This window comes from Camelus ferus, chromosome 19 (assembly GCF_009834535.1).
Source record: "Camelus ferus isolate YT-003-E chromosome 19, BCGSAC_Cfer_1.0, whole genome shotgun sequence".
Lineage (NCBI taxonomy): Eukaryota > Metazoa > Chordata > Mammalia > Artiodactyla > Camelidae > Camelus > Camelus ferus.
In genome coordinates, this window is record NC_045714.1 from 16,241,640 (window position 1) to 16,261,301 (window position 19,662).

Here is a 19,662-nt window from a genome sequence, read left to right on the forward strand (position 1 = left end):
TCTCAGTCAGACCAAGGATAGGCCAGTTTGGGCACCTCTTGAACTAAAAATGGACATTTCAGGATAAATACGAGGACGTCATCTCACACACTGACTCTCGCTGAGTAAACCCGAGAGACTGGGCTGATAAGACAGGACGCTGACGAGCCACGGACGGACTCCCAGGACCTGAGAGACCTTGGCCACCCATCCCCCGCATGCCGGCAGCGGCCAGCGCCCTCCAGCGCCCTCCGTTCACCAGCAGCCCTGGGGGCGGGCCTCGCTCCGCCCGTCTCTGGGAGACGAGGTCCAGAGAAGCGTGCGCACCTCCCCAGGACCACACAGCTCGCCCTGGCCGCAAGCCCGGGGGTCTGGTCCCGCACCCTCGCTCTCCCCCAGGTTGCTCCAACTCCCCGGGGTTCGGGTTTCTTCCGTGTACCCCGCTCGGGGTGCTGCTAGAGCGTCCAGCAGACGCTGATGCCAGGTGGGTCTCAGATATGACCCGGGACGGCCGTGCTAACAATTTTCAGGATATTAGAAGTGTGTGGGGCGGAGAGGGGGAGAGGCAGTGGGGGCGGGCAGTCAGCCTGAGCCCTCACTCTGGGATGGCCGCCCCTGACTGTCGCTGTGCTCTGGAATTGCCAGGCTGCATCCCTGACCAACCAGACGGCTTCGGGGCTGGGAGGCAGGGATTCTGTAAGTGCTTGGGTGGCACCACAGGGAGGCGGCCTCTGCGTCCCCCGAGGGGTTAGGATAATGCTGTTCGTCCGCGTGGCTGCTGGGAGCCCTGGGACACCCACCTGCGGGCACCTGACACCTGCTCCGGCCGCCAAGTCCTGGGGGCTCTGCACCTGCTTTACTGACAAGGGAAACGTGAGACTCAGGGGCTGATACTGGTCAGAAAGAAAAGCCGTAAGCAAAGAAGCTAAAAGATAATATTTGTTAAATAAGGAACACTCGTGAAACAGCAGTGAAATGGTATTAAAATGTCTGTGATCACGTCCTTCTCAGCGCTGGTCTGATAACATAAGCGGTAGAAGCAGCAGCTGCACTTAAAAAAAGGACAAGGAAATAGCTGTTGGCTTAGTCGACGGAGAAGGTTCGTGTCCCGTGTGCGACCACCAGTGCCACTGTCGTCACCGAGGTGTCAGGGCGGGTGGTTCAAGCGGCCCGTGTCCCTATGCTGAGGGGCGTCCGCGGCTCCTTTGCCTGGAGGTCCTGGAGCAAACCTGGGCCCCCCCCGGGAGGGGCCTGGGGAGGGGCTGGCCTGTCCCCCAGCCCCCGACCTACGAGGCCACGGATTGCATATTGCTGCATGGGGGCTGCTGAGTGTGGACACGTTCTGGAGGAGGCCCGACATTCCCAGGGTGGGGACAGTGTGGAGGGAGACGCGCTTGGGGCCTGGGGGCAGGTCCCCGCTGTCCTGGCTTTGCATTCTCAGGGCTGGAGCTGTCTGAAGACCGGTGACGGCCGGGGGTGCCCCGTTTCCTTCTTGCGGGGAAGGTGCGTGGGCTGGGGCTGCCAGGGGAAACGGCCCAGGCCACAGGCGGACCAGCACATGCCCCCAGCCCCTTGCCTACTGCACCACATTCTGTGGGAATAAACACACCTTCCAGTCTGAATATTGCTAATGTGACGGCTGTTCCAGGCGCTGGCCGCCGCGCCCTCGCCGATCCCCCAGAATCCGTCCGGAGGCTGCCTCGCGGTCAGGGTCTTTGGAGTTTCCGCTTGGGAGGGTCGGCAGTGCCCATCCGTCTGAGCACTACACGGCTCTGAGAAGGACGTGGAAGGGTGGAAACAGAGGCTGTGTGGGCAGAGGTCCCAGGACTCCAAGTATCCTTGGTGATGACGGACACCACACAGACCCACAGGCTGCCCGGGTCCACCCTCGCCGGCTCCGCGCCTGCACCCGCTGGCCAGGCTCCTCCGGGCGCCCGGGGAGGCTCACAGGTGGTTGTTCTTGGAGAGGTAGGCGATGAGGGCCACGGCCACGCCCACGTAGATGCCGGTCCCGATGGTGATGGAGAGCACGGCCAGGAACAGGGCCCGCCGGGAGCTGGTGCTTGCCTGGTGGAAGTCCCCCTTGGCCACTGCCTTGTTGGTCTGCAGAGTTGGAGGGGGGAGGAGAGAACGGGGGTCATGGTGAGCAGGCCCGGCACAGGAGCCTTGACCCTAGCGGACCCCAGAGAGGACTTGCCGAGAGGCTGCGTGCTCCCAGCAGACGGTAGGGGAGGGAGGACTCGGGCTGTCGCTGACCCCTGCCCACCCCCACCCCCCAACCCTGGGAGGCAGTCAAAGCTTAAAAGAAAAAAATTGGGGCCCTGGGAGATACCCGCGGCCAGCAGTCGTCCAGCTGAGCACCTGCAGGGGGGCTGCAGTTGCTATAGTGGAGCCCCTCCACCAGCCCCCTCGACACAGGAGATGCCGGACTGTGAGGACTGTCACGTGATCCAGCTGTGACATCATGGGGGGGGGCCACCATTGTGAAACGGCTCCTGTGGCAGACGAGGGTGGAGGCCACCAGGGCAGGACCCCGGGAGCCCCATGTGACGCCGAGGAGGTCTGACCCCCGGCGGCTGGGGGGACTGCTCGTCAGGGCAAAGGTGGGGCCAGTCCCTCAGGACCCACCTGCAGACCCTGGACTCTCACTGGACCCCACTTCCGTGCATCCTTGGTGTGTTTCTACATTTTTACTCAAACTGAAAAACAGCGAGGTTGCAGAGGGTCAGACTCAGGGTCACCAGGAGCTACTTTCTGCCCTCCGTGGCCCTGACCCTGACCCGGTGAGATCTGGACTCATGTCGGCTTGGCTCCTGGCCCCCTTCCCTTTTCTCTGACTCTGGGCCTCGAGGGACGTTCAGTCCTCCTCCCCCGATTTTGGGCTTGGATGTGAGGGGGCGGGCAGAGAACAAGGACAATGGTGACTCACTCTGTCTCGGCTGCCGTCGCCATATCTGGTGGCCCCCAGACTCTGCAGGGCCCCTCACGCAATTCCCCGGACCTGCCTCCTGCTCTGTAGGGGACCCTTCCCTGCAGCCTAGCCTGGGCCCGCCCGTGGAGCCACGCAAGCCACAGGGGGAGGAGGCCGGGCCTGGGCACCCAGCCCCCGCAGGGCTGAGCACTGACCCGCCGCGTCTGGCTTCGCGCACATTGGTTGTGACGCATGGTAGCTGGGAGCCACGGCTCGGCTGTTACAGGCTGGCACCTGCTGGGCCCCAGCCCAGGCGGGACAGGCTCCCTGAGGGCCGCCCTCGGCAGCCTGACCCGCGGGCGCCCGGCGCTGAATCCAGGCCCCCGCCCTCCCTCCAGACGGTGGGCTCACTGTCCTCTGCTGATGTCCACCCCCCACCGCTGTGCGACCTCAATCCAGAATGAGATGCCAACCTCCCACGGGGTCCGAGGGTCCGGGGTTGGGAGCTGAAGTGGGAACCTGCTCATAGCATCCCTGCCAGGACCTGCCGGCTCCTTCCTCGCGGCCCTGCTGGCCTCCGGTCCACCGAGTCCCCCCAGGACAGCAGCCTGGCCTCCTGGCCTCTCAGGACCGGCTTCTGGGGGCCCTTCATGGAAGCGGCGCGGGGGGCGTGGTGCCGGCATCCTCCCCACCGAGAACATGCTGCTCGCCGACCCCAGAAGGGCCCAAAGGGAAGAGAGATTCCACGCCAAGTGTTGGGAGAATGCGGGAAATCCCAGCTCTCCCGCAGACCTGGTGGGAGCGTGAACTCTCATCCCTGCCTGGGAGACTCACGCTCGCGACAGATGTGTCCCACTCCCCGCAAACCTCCCCACGGCAGTTCCGTGTTTGGTCCCCAAGGACGCTGACGGGTGGTCCGTGACCATCCCAGCCCTGACCGCGAAGCCAGCCCAAGTCCACCAACAGTGACAGGACACATGACAACGGTCCCCGACACGCGGTGAAATGCATCTCAGGAACTCAGCGTGGGCCAGAAGGAGCTGGACACAGGGTTCTGCCAGGTTCTAGCCCGTGAAGTACAGAACAGGCCAAGCCGTGCATGGTGTTGGCAGGGAGGCCGGGGTGGAGGGCGTCTCTGGGGAGGGGCAGGAGCTGGCAGAAAACGCAGTTGAAAGCACTCACTCTCACATGGAGATAATTCGAGAGGACTCTCCGAGATCAGACAAGCAGACGGGGGCCGTCTGCAAAGCCAGAGACGCTCCTCTCCCGGGTCAGGGAAACCGCGGCCTCAGAGCCCGAGGGGGAAGGCGGGAGGGAGATGCGGGTTCCCTGTCAGGTGGGCGCAGGTGAGGCGGGGTGCGGTGGGCTTCTCCGCACTTCTCTGCCTCTAGGGGACTTCTCCACCGCTGCTCACAGCATTTCCATCCCAACTCATCGATTTCCCCTTCCCTGCCCTGCGGGGAAAAGGGCCCCGGGCCCCAGAGCCTGCAGCCCAGCGCTGACCACGGCGTGTCTCAGCTGCATATCCACGGCCTGATGGGCTCCCCAGGGACGGGGGCCTGGTTGGTGAAAGTACCAGAAATCTAAGCTCTTACGGGAAGGCTGGGTCCTGGGCTTCGGAGCCGTCAACGTGGCCAGCTGGGATTAGAGAGCCAGGCGATGCGGGGTTAACGTCAGGACAGCTGTTTGAAGGGTCCCTGAGAGTGCCCTGGCCCCTCAGGACAAGGTCTGCGTATCACTTACCCAGGGAGGCTTGGGGGCACGCGGAAGGGCTTTTCCTGCCATTTTCACAGCTTGCCCATTTGCAGATGGGACCCACCCCCACTGCCATGTCCAGACCCCCAGGCTGACCTGGTACCGCGGGTGGTGGCTCAGGTTCCGTCCAAAACACGCCTAATGAACCGACCACGCTCCTCGCCTATGACACAAAACATCTCCTTTGCTTGAACATAAATGTTTTGGTAAATTCGTTCGAGAACAGCACGCGAGGTTGAGGCTGAGAGTTCCGGGACGTGGGGACAGCGCTGTCTTCTGGGTGAGACCACGAGGCCGCTGTGTCTGCAGGCTGCGGGGAGCCTCTGCTGGGCCCCCACCCGCGTGGCCTTCACCCCCAGGGAGGGCTCGGCTCCAGACGCCCCACTGTCGACGCCCCTGCCCTGCGGCTGGGCCGTGGGCCGACGCCAAGTCCTGGCTTCAACCTGACCTGGGCCCACCGCCAGGAAATTCTGAGACTGTCCTGATTTCCCCAGGTGTCTGCTGGTCGCCACCTACGCCGCACCTCCTCCCGGGTCTCCGCGGGCAGCCTTTAATCTACGTCGCCTGAGGATGACCCCGGGCCCTGCGACTGCCCCTGAGACCTGCATCGTTGCCCTGCACGTCTTCACGGAGTGTTACGCTTTGTCGCTCTTCACAGCTTCTTCCCTGAATCCCGCTGGTCGGGTACTGACACCCCTGCAGCTGGCTGTTCAGAACCACCTCCCTTCTGGCCAGGAGACCCCGTAACTTGGGGTGGGTGCAACACAGGAGCGTGGGTGGCCCGAGGGGGCAGCGGCCAAGGTGCCTGTGGAAGGTAAACAGGTCCTGAAGGACCAGCACCAGGGCTTCTGGGAGCCGACATCTCAGGAGCCCCCGACGGGGTTCCAAGGCTGCTTGGACCAAGCTGACAGGCCGGTAAACCGCCCTCTGCCCTCAGGGTCCCTGAGATCAACTCTGGCTCTCCTAGGTTGTTTGTTTGGGGCTGTGACGAGTGACTGTTGTGAACGATCTTGCAGACGCTCCTCTGTGCCCACGGGGGTCGTTTCTCGTGGGCAGATGTCTAGGCGGGAAGCAGGGAGACGGACGCTGATGTTTACAAGACATCGCTGCATGTTCCCCCCTGGCAGTGGGTGAGCGCCCCCCCACCCCCGGCCATGGACATGGTGATCGCCAGCATGATCCCGCTGCGGGGGGCCTGCTGGTTTTCACTGCGTGCCCCGGGGGTGCACGGCTATGAGCCCCTTCTCCCATGCTTCCTGGTCCTCCACCACCTTCCTTTGCACGTGAGCAATAAAAATCTGTCTTTATCACTGAGTCACTGTCCTTCTCTATATGGAAGGGAGGACATGTCCCACCACCAGATGAGTGAAATGGGACACGGAGAGTGAGGCGTTCAGGCGGCTGGCCTGCGTAGCGCTGGGCTTGGGGTCAGCTTCTGACTCCGGGTGACCGTGGATGTCCCGCCTGCTCAGCAAGGTCCTGGTGTGCACGGCGGGGACGCAGCGACCAACACCATCTCAGCTCCTGGAAGCTGCCTGTGCCTCACCTTGCCTGCCCCCCGGAAACAGGCTGGAAAATGGTTCGGCAAATCCTGCATTATGTTCATTTCTCTTTGCTGGGATTGTGCTGGGCTCTGAGTCACTCTCGATTTTGGTGCCTCAGTGCTTTATAAATGGCCAGAAGGGCCCGGATGGTGAGTTCCGAGGGCTCACGTGCACGGCGTGGACTCTGTGGAGCTGGGTGATGGACAGGACTGCTGGATCTCTTCCCCGTGGCCTCATTTCCCTTCCTTCTTCCCTCCTCCTCTGGCCCCATCTCTTTGTCTCTCTGTTGTTTCAAGATTTCCATACCTGTTTGGAACACCCTGATGTCTCGGCTCTCCCGGGCGAACAGGGAGGCACGCCTTGGTCACATGGCCTCGGGCAGTCACTGTGTCACCGCTGGGGCTCCACCCACCTTGGGGCTCCACCCACCTTGGGGGTCTTCCCTGGTGGTGTGAGCGCTGGACCCGGGGTCGCGATGTGCAGGGCAGTGGTCCCCTCTCCGGGTGCCCACCGCACCCTGCCTTCAGGGTCTAGAGCTTAGATTCCGTGTGGGACGACCACGGCCCCTCCTGCCTGGGCTCTGGGGGCCGGAGCCCGCGGAGTTGAGACTGGTTTTCACTTCCGGATTCTTGGAAAAGGCTGGGATCAGCCTTCAGATGAGGGAAGGGCCACATAGAGGTGAGGCAGGTGGAATGAGGGTGGGTGAGGTGCCAGGTGCGTCCCTTGGAGGATGGCAAACTTGGCTGTGGCCAGTGTCCCCCATCTCTGCCGTGCGTACCCCGGTGTCCTCTGTCGGTTGGGGTGGGACATCTGAAAGCTCTGATACCTTGGATTCTTGGAGACCAGTGCCCAGAGGGGAGCATCGTCCTCTACAAGGGCCTTCCTGAAACAGACACCCTCCCAGGTGCACGCAGCTCCCTGTGTCCTTAGTCCACTGACCACGACCTTCCTGTGGACGTCTTCGGTTCCCTCTGCTGTAAGTCGATGGGCCTTGAGGGGGGTGACCCCCACCGAGGGCCCCCCACCAACACACCGCCAGGAGGCAGAGCCACCTGGGCTCCACACAGAAGATGCTTTGCTCCATCCAGACTCCAGGTTCACGGCTTCCAAAGAGGGTCACCTGACCGACCACGGGCTCTGGCCGCCCCCCAGAGCTCTCCATGTGCCCCTGGCAGCTGGGGCTGCTCCTCTCCTTTTCCTTCCAAGGAAGTTTTACACACGGAAGGCGCTGAGCAGCTAGGCATGGCCCGGGAGCTGGAACACGCGAGCGGGCCGCCCTCACTCAGTTCCCCGGTTCCCAGCTGGGACCACTCGCCTCTCCTCTGAGTGCCATAAGCACAAACGAGTGAAAATGGTTTAACATCCACGCTTACACCCACTCCATGAATCTAAGATCTAAAGATACTGCCACAGCCGAGAGTACCAACTCCTTAATTTTTTGTCACTGCCTCTGCTCTCCAGCCCCGAGGATCTCCGTGTGCGGTGGCCATGAGCACTTCGTCGGACATGCAAGTTCGCACCGTCGGGGGGGGTCCTCCCCAGCTGGGTCTGGGGCCCAGAGGGGCCCCTGCGTTAGGTTCTTCACCCCGTGCATCAAACACAGGCCCACGAAGGCCCCTTTCCACTCTGGGAGCAAAGCGTCTTGCTGTTGAGAAGGATGGTTTTCCACTTCCAAGGCTGGAGGTAGAAGCCAGCGTCAGCTCCGGGCACTGGGGCTGGGGACCCCTCATGCTTCCAGCTGTCGACAGGCCGGCCAGGAGAAAGGCTCCTAGAGCAGGAAACTCGGTCTTCCTCAAAGGACGTCAGAACGTGGAGACACCGAGCACCCCGGCCCCACGCGGACCCTGCCCGTCACAGAAAGAAGCCTACGAGGGGGGCCCGAGTGCCAGCCGCTCACGGGCGCAGGTGATTCCGACACGCGGCCGAGGAGGGGACCGTCGTCGCACGGAGACAGCGATTCTGTGAGCCGAGGTCCTCGCGAGGGCTGGCAGCTGGCTCTCAAGGAGCCGGCCCACTTCCCCGAGGTGCTGGGCTCCGGCACAGAGCTCTCCCCCGTGAAGCCTCCGCAGATGCGGCCTCTCCTTCCTGGGACAGGAGGGTCCGCTCCCTCGCCCGCTGGCTAGCCTGGCTGGAGCTTTGTTTGTTTATTTTTATTTTTTAGAGTTTTATTAGTTTCATGGATCTTTTCAAATTTTATTGATTCCTCTTTTCAAAGAGGTGGCTTCTCATTTTGATGGCTTCTCTACTGCTCTCCTGCTCTCAGTGTTAGCCGGTTTCTTCTCTAATGCTAATGATTCTCTTCGTTCTGTGTGCTTTAACTTACTCTTGTTTCTCCGGTTTCGTAGGGCGGCCGCTTGGGTTATGACTTTTAGATCTTTCTTCTTTTCTAATATTTGCATTTAATGCTACAAGTTTCCCTCTCAGCACTGTTTTAATGACACCCCACAAATTTTGATGTTTTATTTTCATTCTCATTTAGTTCAGAATATTGAAAAATTTCCCTTGTGTCTTCTTTGACCCATGAGGTGCAAATCTTGAATTCTGAGTTTATCCCATCCCACCCCCTCTACCCACTGGTAACCATAAGTTTGTTCTGTGTGTCTGTGAGTCTTTCTGTTTTGTAAATAAGATCATTTTTCTTTTTCTTTTTCTTTTTCTTTTAGATTCCACATCTGAGTGATATCACACGGCATTTGTCTTTCTCTGTCTGGCTGACTTCACTTAGAATGACCATCTCCAGGTCCATCCATGCTGCTACAAATGGCATTATTTCATTCTTTTTTTATGGCTGAGTAGTATTCCACTGTATAAATACACCAGAGCGCCTTTATCCAGTCGTCTGCCGATGGACATACACTTCCTTTTGAAGTCTGTATCTCAGTCATCTAAGTCTACTTTTGAACAGCCCCACGCCGTCTCGAGAGCGGTCCAGGTACCTCGTGACGGAAGGTCCCTGTGCCCCCAACCCTGCTGTCACTTGCACGTATTCCTGTGTCACCGAGCGCTGGTAAGCGCTGTTACATGTCACTGCTCTTGCTCTGCACTGACAGCAAGCCTTTAGGTGAGTTAAGAATAAGCAAAATAGAAGTGCTTCCCACCCTGGCAGACAGCTCCTCTCGGGGGGGCCCCCCTGCGGGTCAGTACAGACAGGCCTCCTCTGCCTGTGTCTCTCACACCTCCCAGGTGCTGAGGGACAAGGACACACTGACGGTGCCCGTGCAGGGACCTGCTGCCTCCCGTCCCCCCAGCGGCAGCCCTGAGGAAACAGCCTGAGCTCCGACGGTGACCGTGGAGCTTGGGGGGCCGGGGGGGCTGGCTCTGAGGGGCCCCACCCAGTCCGGGTCCTTCCCACCCACCCTCCTGAGGGGTCCTGGGGGCCCGGTCGCGGTGAGTTCAGCCGAGGTTCCAGCAGCACAGACGAGATGCTGGTGCTGAGCACAGACCTGCTCGTTGTTCCGGCGGAAGTGATTCACTGGTACCGTGCCATCATCCCCCAGCAAAGCTGGCCCAGCGCTAAGCCCGAGGCCACCTCCGCAGCGGACCCCGAGCAGTACTGAGTCGCGGGCTGAGACGGGCCTGTCCGGGGTGAGACCTGCCGGCCCGGCGCCCAGGCCCGAGCCTCCGGCTACGGGGCCCGGGCTTCGCGGGGGCTGCGCCTCGTCCTCCACGGCGTCTGACGGTTGTCGCTGCTGTTTCAGTTGAGGAAACACTAATTCTCGAAGACGCCCCGCCCTCGGCCATGGGGACTGGTGCACAACATGCACGGTGTGAAAAAAGAGCCAAGGAAAACGAGGAGACTCTTCCGGAGAGAGGAAAGGTCGCGGCAGCGCCTGCAGCGCGTGGGCTGGCCATCAGCTCTACTGCGTGGAGGACGCGGGCGAACGCACAGCGGGAAGGGGCGCTTTGCCTCGGAGTGTCTTTTTTTCCAGCTTCAGTAGATGAGAGTAAGATATGAAGGTAATGAGACTGCTGCGGAGATGAGGTCTTTTCCTCCTCGGCTTTGCGGGTTGGTGGAGTAACGGGCTGGTAGGAGTGTAATTTGTGGGCCAGAAATGACTCTGGCAAGAGAAGGACAGACAGGCGGAGCCGCTGGTGCCCGTGAGCCCGGCGTCCTGACAGGCAGCCACGCTGCGGGACCACCCCCGGGGCTCCCCCAGGACCTCGGGGCCGACAGTGCAGAGGGCAGGCCCCTCCCTGCAGGGAAGGGAGGTGGGACAGTCAGCCGGGGCGGCCGTGAGCCTGCGATGCCCCCTTAGTCCCGTCGGACAGGGAGCCGGGGGTTCTCCTTTGTCAAATCCCAGCGCGGAGCTGGGAGGGGCGCGTGGAGCGGCCCGGGGGTGGGGGGACCCAGAGCCGGTGGGACCGCGCCGGGGGGGATGGGGGCCTGGTCACACCCCCAGAGGACCCCTCATCTTTTGGTGCCTGGACCCCTTTGAGAGCTGGTGGAACCGATGGACTTGCTCAGGACAGTGTTTTTAGGTTCATAAGCTGAAATACAGAGAGTTACAACAGGAACCAAATCTACTGAAACAGAGCCATGAAGACGTTAAAAAGCCACTCGTGATCACGTTATGCGTGACGCTCTGTTAACGGCTCCAGCCGGCCCCTCGTGCAGGAGCGTGGGTTCCCCGAGCAGACGTGAGCGTGAACGGTATCTCGAGACAGCACGCTCAACGGCCCCTGTAATGAGAAGCGGCCGCGCTTCCCACGGGGGACGGAGGCTCAGCAGAGGCGCTGCCCGCGGTCACAGTCGGGAGAAGCGCTCAGCTTCAGTCAGAGGCTGGTGAAACCTGAGGAGCTCGCTCCACCCTGATCGCAGAAGTTCCAGATGATTCTCCTGCCTCTCAGGCGTCTGGGCACCTGCCCTCTGGACAGGACAGTGCATGTTCTCTGAGCTGGAAGGGCATTCCTGGGGGGGTGAACGCGGGTGCCTGTTTTAGGGACGACGTGGGGGTTTCCCATGCCCGGTGTCGCCAGCAAAGCTGCCTGTGAGAAGAGACCACCCGGAGGGGGGAGGTCGGCTCGGCGGGCCCAGGAGCAGGCCAGGTGGGCACGGCCATGGTTCCCGTGCTCCGGCAGTATTTCCTTGTCACTGAATCAGGGCTCACGAAGCTGCCAGCACAGACGGAGGGACGTGGACAAAGTGCGCTCACGGGGACCTGTGACGACAGGACAGCCGGTGCCTGGCGTCCCTGCATTTCATTCAGAAATCCTGAGTCGCAGGGTCCTCCCCTCCTGGATCACGTCGGATGCTGAAGGAAGGCAGGTCTGGCCCGATTCCCTGGGCGCCTTGTGCCCAGAGCTGGGCCCCACTCGTGTGAGATGGGCACCGAGGAGTGAAACAGCACAAAGGCCCACAGGGTTCTCTGAGGACACCACTGCAAGTACTGGGGTCACAGAGCCCCCACAAGGAGCTCCATATAGCGAGGGGGCCGGCAAGGCAGGTGGGCCAAGGGAGGACCCTGGGAGGTGGTGGGGGCGGGCCGGTGCTGTGGGGGTGGCTCATGGGGCTGTAGGGAGCAGGGGTCCAGGCTGGGGGGCTCTGGCCATCCTGCAGACCATGGGAGCCACTGCACCAGTGAGCGGAGGAACCCACGGGCCATCTGCACGTGGGGCCTGGGGAGGAGATGTACACAGTCAGGGTCACCTGGTCGTTCTCTCTTCTGCACCCCACATGTCCCCACCCCAGGGCCTTTGCACTGGCTGCCCTCAGCCCGAAAGCTCTTCCTCCCAAGATCCTCATCGCTGGCCTGTAGTTTTATCTTGAAATGCTGTGCACTCAGCAGCCCCTCTGTGACCTCGTTTAAGATGTGAACTCATGTCCGTTTCCAGCTTGAATTTCCTCCTTCATAGCTAGTCGCCGCCAGGCACCCTGTGACGAGGGGCTCTGCGCTGCTCGGTCCTGCGCCTGGAGCAGAGCCTGGCGCACAGCAGGTGCTCAGCCAGCATCGGTGGGTGGATGGACTTCGAGGGCGCGGTTACGGCTCTTGGACTCGAGCTCTCCAGACTTCAGGGCCATACGGAGAGTCTCTTTCCCCCAATTCATCCAGCTCCCAGTTGCTGGCGCTATTTGTAAAACTTATAATCTGATCCTTAATTCCCTTTTCTCATTTAACTATTGTTCTAATGGTGCAGTTGGTAAAGGAAAGAAACATTTTACGAAATGAAATGAAATCAAGACATTATAGATGCTCAAATGCAGATGTCTGCAGCAGACGCAGCACACGGAGCCCTCAGGCCTCCGGATCCAGGGTCTCAGGGTGGAGGGTCCTCCAGCTCCAGCCCGCCCTGCCACACGGGGCTGAGTGAAGCTCCCACGTAAGCGCCCAGTCCCGCCTGGAAGGCACCTCTCCTTCACTGTAACTCGCTCCAAACAGTGGGGAGACGGTGGGTTTAGAAGTGAGTTCTGTGCTTCTATTTTTGTTTGCAGGGGAAAGTCAGCTAAACTGCAGGAAATTTGATTTTAAGGGTTAGAAATGTCGGTATTTGCGTCGTGCGCCCTGCTGCCTCTCTGATTTCTGTGCGTTATTCAATCCCTTGAAACTTCAGTGTTCTTATCCATTAAATGGGTGCAATAAATCCCAGCCTTTCAGTCTCACTGCAAAGATTAAACAAGACACAGAGGGCAGCTGGACCGGCTTATGGCCACCACTTAGCAACCTGGGTTCTTTTAGCCTCAGTGCCGCTTGGAGCATGGGTTCCTGGTGGCTCCACCAAGATCACACACAGCACGTTCCCCTCTGTAACCATTCATAAAGCCCACTCGCACCGGGAGCTGGCTCAAACGATCGGTGTTGCCAGAGTCAAATGAGTCGTGGGCAGACGCCACCCTCGGGCCTCCACGCCGTGCGCCCCAGGCCCCCGCGCACGCAGCCCCCACGTCCACTGAGCCCGCTCCACTCGCAGCCACCCAGGCCCCTGACAGACCCGAGTCGTGCGCCGCGGCCCGTGTCCTCCAGCGGAGGGGTCTCTGACCCTCGTGGGATGAGGCGAACACACAAAAAAGAAGCTCAGATCAACCCTCCAGGCCAGAGCTCGATGTGGACCCACCTCTCAGCCCCCAGCCCCCCACCCCCATCCGTCCACCCTCCAGAGCTGGGACCCCAGAGCAGCACCGGGCAGCGGCCCGCCACGTCCCCTGGAAGTGTGTCTGGGGTCTCTCACTGTCCCTGCACAGAGGCACCGCTAGCGGGTCCTCCTGGGGTCAGGATAGGGGGGTGGTGACAAAGGAAAACACTAAGGGTCCCTCCACTCACTAGACAAAATCCAGTCAGTACAGAAAAGTGCAGGGAGCGGCGAGAGGCCAGGGGTCTGTTCTGTGAGCAGCCCGGGCCCAGGGCCAGAGCGGGAGTCCGAGGGCTGGGGCGTCCGGGTGCCCTGAGCACACGGCGAGCGAAGGGGCCAACGAGGGGCTGCCTCCCTCTGGTCTGGCTGGGGTACCGCGGTTGGGGAACGCAGGTTCTTTCTGGATGAACACTTCCCACGTGCTGGAGGAAATGTTTCACAACCTGGGCTCCGCGAAGACACAGGTGGGTGTCTGCCTGGAAAGGGCTGGACACTGGTCCCGTCGGAGGCCCTCGCACTGGACCGCATGCTCGATGACCCACGGGGACAGGCCGTTTCCTCCAGCGGAGCGTGGACCTGGGATGAGCTCAGACGGGTGGGCTAACCGGCATCTGAGGTATGTGGGCGAGCCTTTCACGAAGCAGACACCCCTCTGCTCTCCGTGCTCAGCTAGTCTCCCATCCCCGGCCCCGCTCGGCGCGTCCGGCTCCCAGCCACCCCACTGGCGCCACCGCAGCATCGGCTCGGGCCCGGCTGACGCCTTCCCACCTGGTCCCCCCGCCCCTAGGCGGCTGCCAGCCGGGCGCGCTGGCCGCGTGCGGGGCATGGCAGGGGCCTCACCTCATGAGACAGGTAGAAGGCCGCGATGCCCAGGGGCCAGAAACAGCAGAGCATGGAGAAGACGCTGAGGCCCAGGTGGTCCCGCGGGGGCATCATGAGGAAGTTGTCCTCGCTCTCCGTGTCACTGGAGTAGTCGCTCTGCGGGGAGAGACGGGCAGAACGGGGTGAGCGGGGGTCCCTCTACGCTGCGCCCGACACGGGAGTCAGCGGGCACGGGGCAGACCCTCCTGGCACGGAAGCTCTTACAGGAACAGGAGGGGACGCACCCCAAGGGCCGGTTCCTGGGCCGCTCAGGGGAAAAACCACAGACCCTCAGATTTCTGGGACGGAGGGCGGGACAGAGGGGTGAAGGTTCACCCCTCGGAGCGGGGCGGGGGGCACGCGCACCTCCTCTCCGTTCCAGGACGGCAGACGGGTTCCGGGGACAAGGCGGGGCCGCTGTCGGGGTCGGGAGCTGCTCTGAGCCCCCTCCTGCCTTAGACCCCGACCTGAGCTCGGGTGTCGCTGGGCCTGGTCTCAAGCCCGGGTGTCCGGCTCCTCCCTGGAGCTGAGGCGGCCCTGTGACCAGGTCACGCGCTCGTCGGGGGCCCCGCACAGGCCTGCACAGAGCCTGCTGGCAGGTGGGGGACCCGGCACAGGGAGTTTTAAGAAGCAGCTCAGGTGACGCCCACAGTCAGGAGGCCCCGGGCCCCCGGGCACACTTCCCACAGAGGGACCCCAGCCCCCGGACAGGACGCTCGCGGCTTCTGTCCTGAAAGCACGGCCGCTCCGGGCGCCCCCGATGCCCCTGGTGGGGGGCACATCTCCCTGACGGGTGCTTCTGACCCCCCTCCTCAGCACCGCGCTCACGCTGACCCCCCGAAAACCAGGGCCACTCCGTCTGTGCTGACTGTACCCAGCACTGTATCTGGAGTCAGACTTTACTCCAGATTTCGTTTCTAAAAAGAAAAGGAGCATTTCTTCCTGAAAGAAGGTCACTAGCTTCCTGCCTCCCTCTGCTGGCCCCGAGGTGGTCACATGTGGGGCCTCCTGCTGGGGCTGGGGGCGTCGGGGACGCTCGGGGACACTGGGCGGCATCTGCCCAGGCAGCCTCAGGGCGAGGCAGTCACCTGAGGGGCCAGGCACCCCCCCCGGGGGGCCAGTGTGATGGTAACACCTGGGAGGATGCTTGCCCCTCCAGGACTGCCCCCGCAGCGCCCCGGCCCCCTCCCCCACACACACGACAGAGGAAGCCCCAAGGTGACTGTGACCTGGAGTCCCTCCTGTTTTGGTTAATTAAATGCACATAAAACTGCCAATTGGAGCCTCTAATCAGCCTGCGGCAGAAGCTTCCAGATGGACTGTTTCTGTCCGGTTGTTTGAGTGAAAACAAGCAAATTCGAAGGGGTTCACTCAAATCACAGACAGCGACCTTCTCCAGGGACCCCGGATGGAAGCGGTGACGCCCTGTCTGTCCAGAGAGCACCTGACTGCCCTCCACACGCACACAGACACACAGACAGACACAGACACACACACACACACAGATAGACACACAGACACACATACACAGACACGCACACAGACACACAGACAGACACACACGCACACAGACACACAGACACACACAGATACACAGACACACACACACAGACACAGATGGACACACACAGACACAGACACACACAGACACACAGACACAGACACACACACACAGACACACATACACAGACACGCACACAGACACGGACACACACACACAGACACAGACACAAACACACAGACACACACACAGACACACAGACACACACAGATACACAAAGAGATACACACATAGACACACACACAGACACACAGACACACACACAGACACACACACACACACACACAGACACACACTAACACACACACAAGACACACACAGATACACAAAGAGACACACACACAGACACACACACTCACACACCCCTTGAGGGTCCTGGGCTCCGGACCCCTTGCCACGTGGGTGCTGGGTCTGGACACCGAGTCCAGCCGCACACCAGCCCCATGGCCTCAGGTGCTTCTTGTCCAGAGACGGGACGTCCTCTCTGCACCCCACATCCCACCCCAGCCTGGGAACCTGACGACGGCTCCCTGACTTGTCTGTGTCACGGTGGCCACGGGGAGGCCGGTGGCCAGAGTGGTCAGTGGCAAGTGTCCCGGCCAAAGAGCAGTGTGGTGTGAGCGGTGGCCACAGACCACGCAGGGATGGCCGGGCGTCAAGGGACACCACCACGCCTGGGAGGCAAAGGCTGTCCCCAGATCTTCGCAGGTTTTATTTAGTGGTGGAAGGGAACCACATCTGTAAATGGCAAAGCTGTGGCCATGTGGCACCAAGATAACGAGTCAATTTTGATTAAAACAGATTTTAAAATTTCAGATAAATTACAGGGCAGCTGAAGCCAGCTCGGCTCCACGTCTTCCCCTTCGTGGGTCAGCGGGTGAGGACGTCCGCAGGGCGGAGGCACGCGGTCCAGAGGCGTTTACAGTTCACAGCTGGAGGAACAGGCCCCACGAGGGGCAGAGCGGGGCAGGGCTGCTCGCCCCCAGGGCCACGACCGCCCCCCGGACAGCTGGCTCTCGTCCCCGGGGTCTCTTCCTCGGGAAGACCTGACAGAATAACCGGGCGCCAGGCGGGAGGCCCTCAGCGAGGCTGCAGGGCTGCGGGGTCCGACCTTGTCACCTGCCCTCTCTCCAGGCGTCACCAGCCCTCCAGCTCTTCTGGCCCCAACTCCCTCTTGTCCCCGGCCTCCTCCGCTCGCTGATTCTGGGGAGCACCTCCGTGAGGCCCCGAGGCGGAGGGGGGCCCAGAGACCATGATGGACGCGGACCTGGGGCTTCCTGCGAGGGGTCCCCTTGCAGGCGCACAGCCTGCAGAGTGCTCCTGACGGCAGTGCTTCCAGCAGCGCAGTCAAAGAGGAGTGTGCGAGGGAGTCTGTGTGGCCACGGAACCCGATGGTGCAAGGGCCGCTTATCGCCCCGGAAGGACGCTTGTAACAGCCGAGGTACAAGCCGGGGCAGGAAGTGGAAGAGCTCACGCTTCCTCCAGAATGCCGGACATTAAGACGCTTCTGCATGGCAGGCTTCTCAGTGATTTTTTTCCTTGCATTTGTGAGTTTCAGATTTTTCTACAGCGAGCAGGGTGATTTGGTAACGGCACTTTTCACGAAGGCGCAGACGTGCTGACCGGTGGGGGCTCCCCAGCCCCGTCCTGGCTTCCCTGGGACTGGCTGGGAGACGCTGCATCACGGGCCCAGTGAGCCGCTGGCGGAGCAGGACCGGAACCCAGCATGGCAGCTGAGCCCCGCGATGCAGACAGACCCACCAGGACACTGGGGGTCAAGGCCAGCGCCCTCCACCCACAGTGCCCACGCCTGCGTCGGCCAGGGCGCCACCACCGCCCACAGAGCGACTGAAACAGCCCAGCCAAGACGCCGGCCCTGGCTCTTCAGCCACGCTCCGCCTCCCGGGCTCGGCTCCCGGCACCCGGGGCAGCACGCAGCAGGCACACAGCTCGTGTGCTGACGGCACGGAGAGTCCCCCCGGGCCTGAGCCCATGCGGGCGGCACCGAGAGGGCGGCGACACCCCAGGGTGTCGGGCTGAGCTGTGCACTCGTGCCGCCTCAGGGAACCGCGCTTTGCTGTGTGCTGGGCTGGGTGACTCAACGTCCCTGAGGAGCTGAGTGACCAGCGGGCTCACTGCCGCCACCTGTTCAAGTGAGCACGTTTATGTGCCGCGAACCTTCTGAAAGAGACGCTCGGCCAGCGGTCTCCCCCCTGCTCCTTTCAAGCTCAGTCTCCGAGCCCACGCCATCCTTCCCTGGCTTCCCGTCTCCAGATGCTGACGTCCTGCCCGCCAGGTGGGCTCCAGATGGGGCCGTGACGTGGGCACCGGTCCAGCTGGGACACGGCGGCCGACCTGCTGACAAAGGACAGGGCAGTGCCCCGACAGGAGCTCACGCCTTCCTCCAGACCACGGCCCGAGGCCAGGACGCCGCTGAGGCTCCAGCCGCCATGGGGCCAGGACTCCGCCCGCTTCCTCCGTGCACCTGGATGGGACGCCAGACACGCTTAGACGAAGAAGACACGTTTAGAGGGTCTCAGGCCAACGTCTTCCCCCACGGGCAGCGTGAGAGATGAGGGCAGAGCCTGGCTGGAGAGAGGCAGGTGCCTCCAGATGGCCCAGGTGCGGGCAGAGCTGGCCGGCCTCAGAGCCGAGACCCCACGGTGAAGCATCTGGAACTGGGGGCAGGGCGTCCCCGTGTGCCCCACGCGGGCAGATCGCCTCTGCGTGAGGCCACGTCTCCGCTCATCCCCTGGGAGACCCGGAAGGGCCAGGAAGTGAGCAGAGCCAGCTGCTGTCCCTCCAGGAGGAGCAGGGCCTGGGGACGGGGCCAGGCTGTGAGGGCCGGGGGCCGTGCTTGGAAGAAGGAGGGCGGTTCTCCGGCACCCAGAGCTGCAAGGGGCAGTCCAGCTCCAGAGACAGAAAATGTTCCCAGTCAGGCCGAGGGGAAGCGGATTGGAAGCCGCCCGGGCCTCTGGTCAGCGGGGCGCTCTGTCCTCCCTGCTCGGGGTGCGGTCTCGGGGCCCAGTGTCGGCCTTGCTGGGGGCTGGCAGACATGCAGACACCCAGGACCCGCCCACACAGTGGCCACGGGCTCAGGAGAGACTTCGGGCTGAGGAGTCACTGGGGGGTCTCCCCCATCCTGTGTCAGGAGTGACCCCAGCGTCTGCCTGCTACTTACTTGCTGCCTAGAAGGCACAAAACTCTTGTTGTAAAACAAATCACAGGGGTGCCGTGGACAGCGCGGCAGATGCAGTCGGGAGTATCGTAATGACTTTGGCGACAGGTGGCAAAACTCACTGTGGTCATCGTTTCGTTCTGTATAAAAATACCGAATCACTATGCGTACACGTGGAACTCCTGTAATGCTGTAAGTCAACTACACTTCTACTTAAAGAAGAGAAAAGGATAGCTGGATTTGGTGAAGATCGTGGGCTGGGGGTTCTAACGTGACGTCACCTGCAGGCCTGTGAGGACAACGCTGCCCCCAGCAGTTTTGGCCTGGCTGGTTTGCAGCACGGCCTCTGCACCACTGCCTTTCATAAAAGAGCCGGGGGACACGGTCATCGCGGAGGCGGGCCCCGGCCAAGGGGGTGTCGGCCCCATCGCTGTGTCTCTCCCGGCCCGGCTGTCACAGAGCAGACCTACCCGGTTAAAACGACCTTGGGGCCTCTCTGTTATGACTGAAATGCCAGTGGCGAGTCCCTCATGTCCTGCCTTCTCCTTATTCCTTATTTGGAGTCTGTCTTTGTTTTCGTGGTTTGGGAAAAACACAGTCCGCTCCTGTGTGTCCACACACTGCTGAACGCTGCTTGGGGGCAACTTCACTCGTGCCAGGAGGCCCCCCTGGGAGGCCAGGAGCCACCAGGCGCCGTGTCCCCGGAGGCCGGCTCCCACGTCGGCCCTGCGCACTTGACGTGGGTGACTTTCTAAAGCACCTCATTAAACAGAGTCAAGGTCCATAAAATGCTCAGGAGGAAGATCTC

General features: G+C 61.8%; 1 protein-coding gene across 2 annotated transcripts in view; it reads right to left on the minus strand.

Moving 5' to 3' along the window:
* Positions 1-702: 702 nt before the first annotated feature.
* SYNDIG1 (synapse differentiation inducing 1) overlaps positions 703-19,662 on the minus strand; it is a 65,158-nt gene continuing 46,198 nt past the window's right edge. The window contains exons 3-5 of one of the 2 annotated variants that reach the window (XM_032461705.1): positions 14,095-14,232; positions 1,928-2,082; positions 703-1,751 (exon numbers count right to left, since the gene is read on the minus strand). In XM_032461705.1, the coding sequence (XP_032317596.1) occupies positions 1,742-1,751; positions 1,928-2,082; positions 14,095-14,232 (303 nt within the window). In that variant the 3' untranslated portion in view covers positions 703-1,741. Of the gene's footprint in view, positions 2,083-14,094; positions 14,233-19,662 lie in introns of both variants that reach the window. The other variant, XM_032461706.1, reaches the window with a different exon arrangement.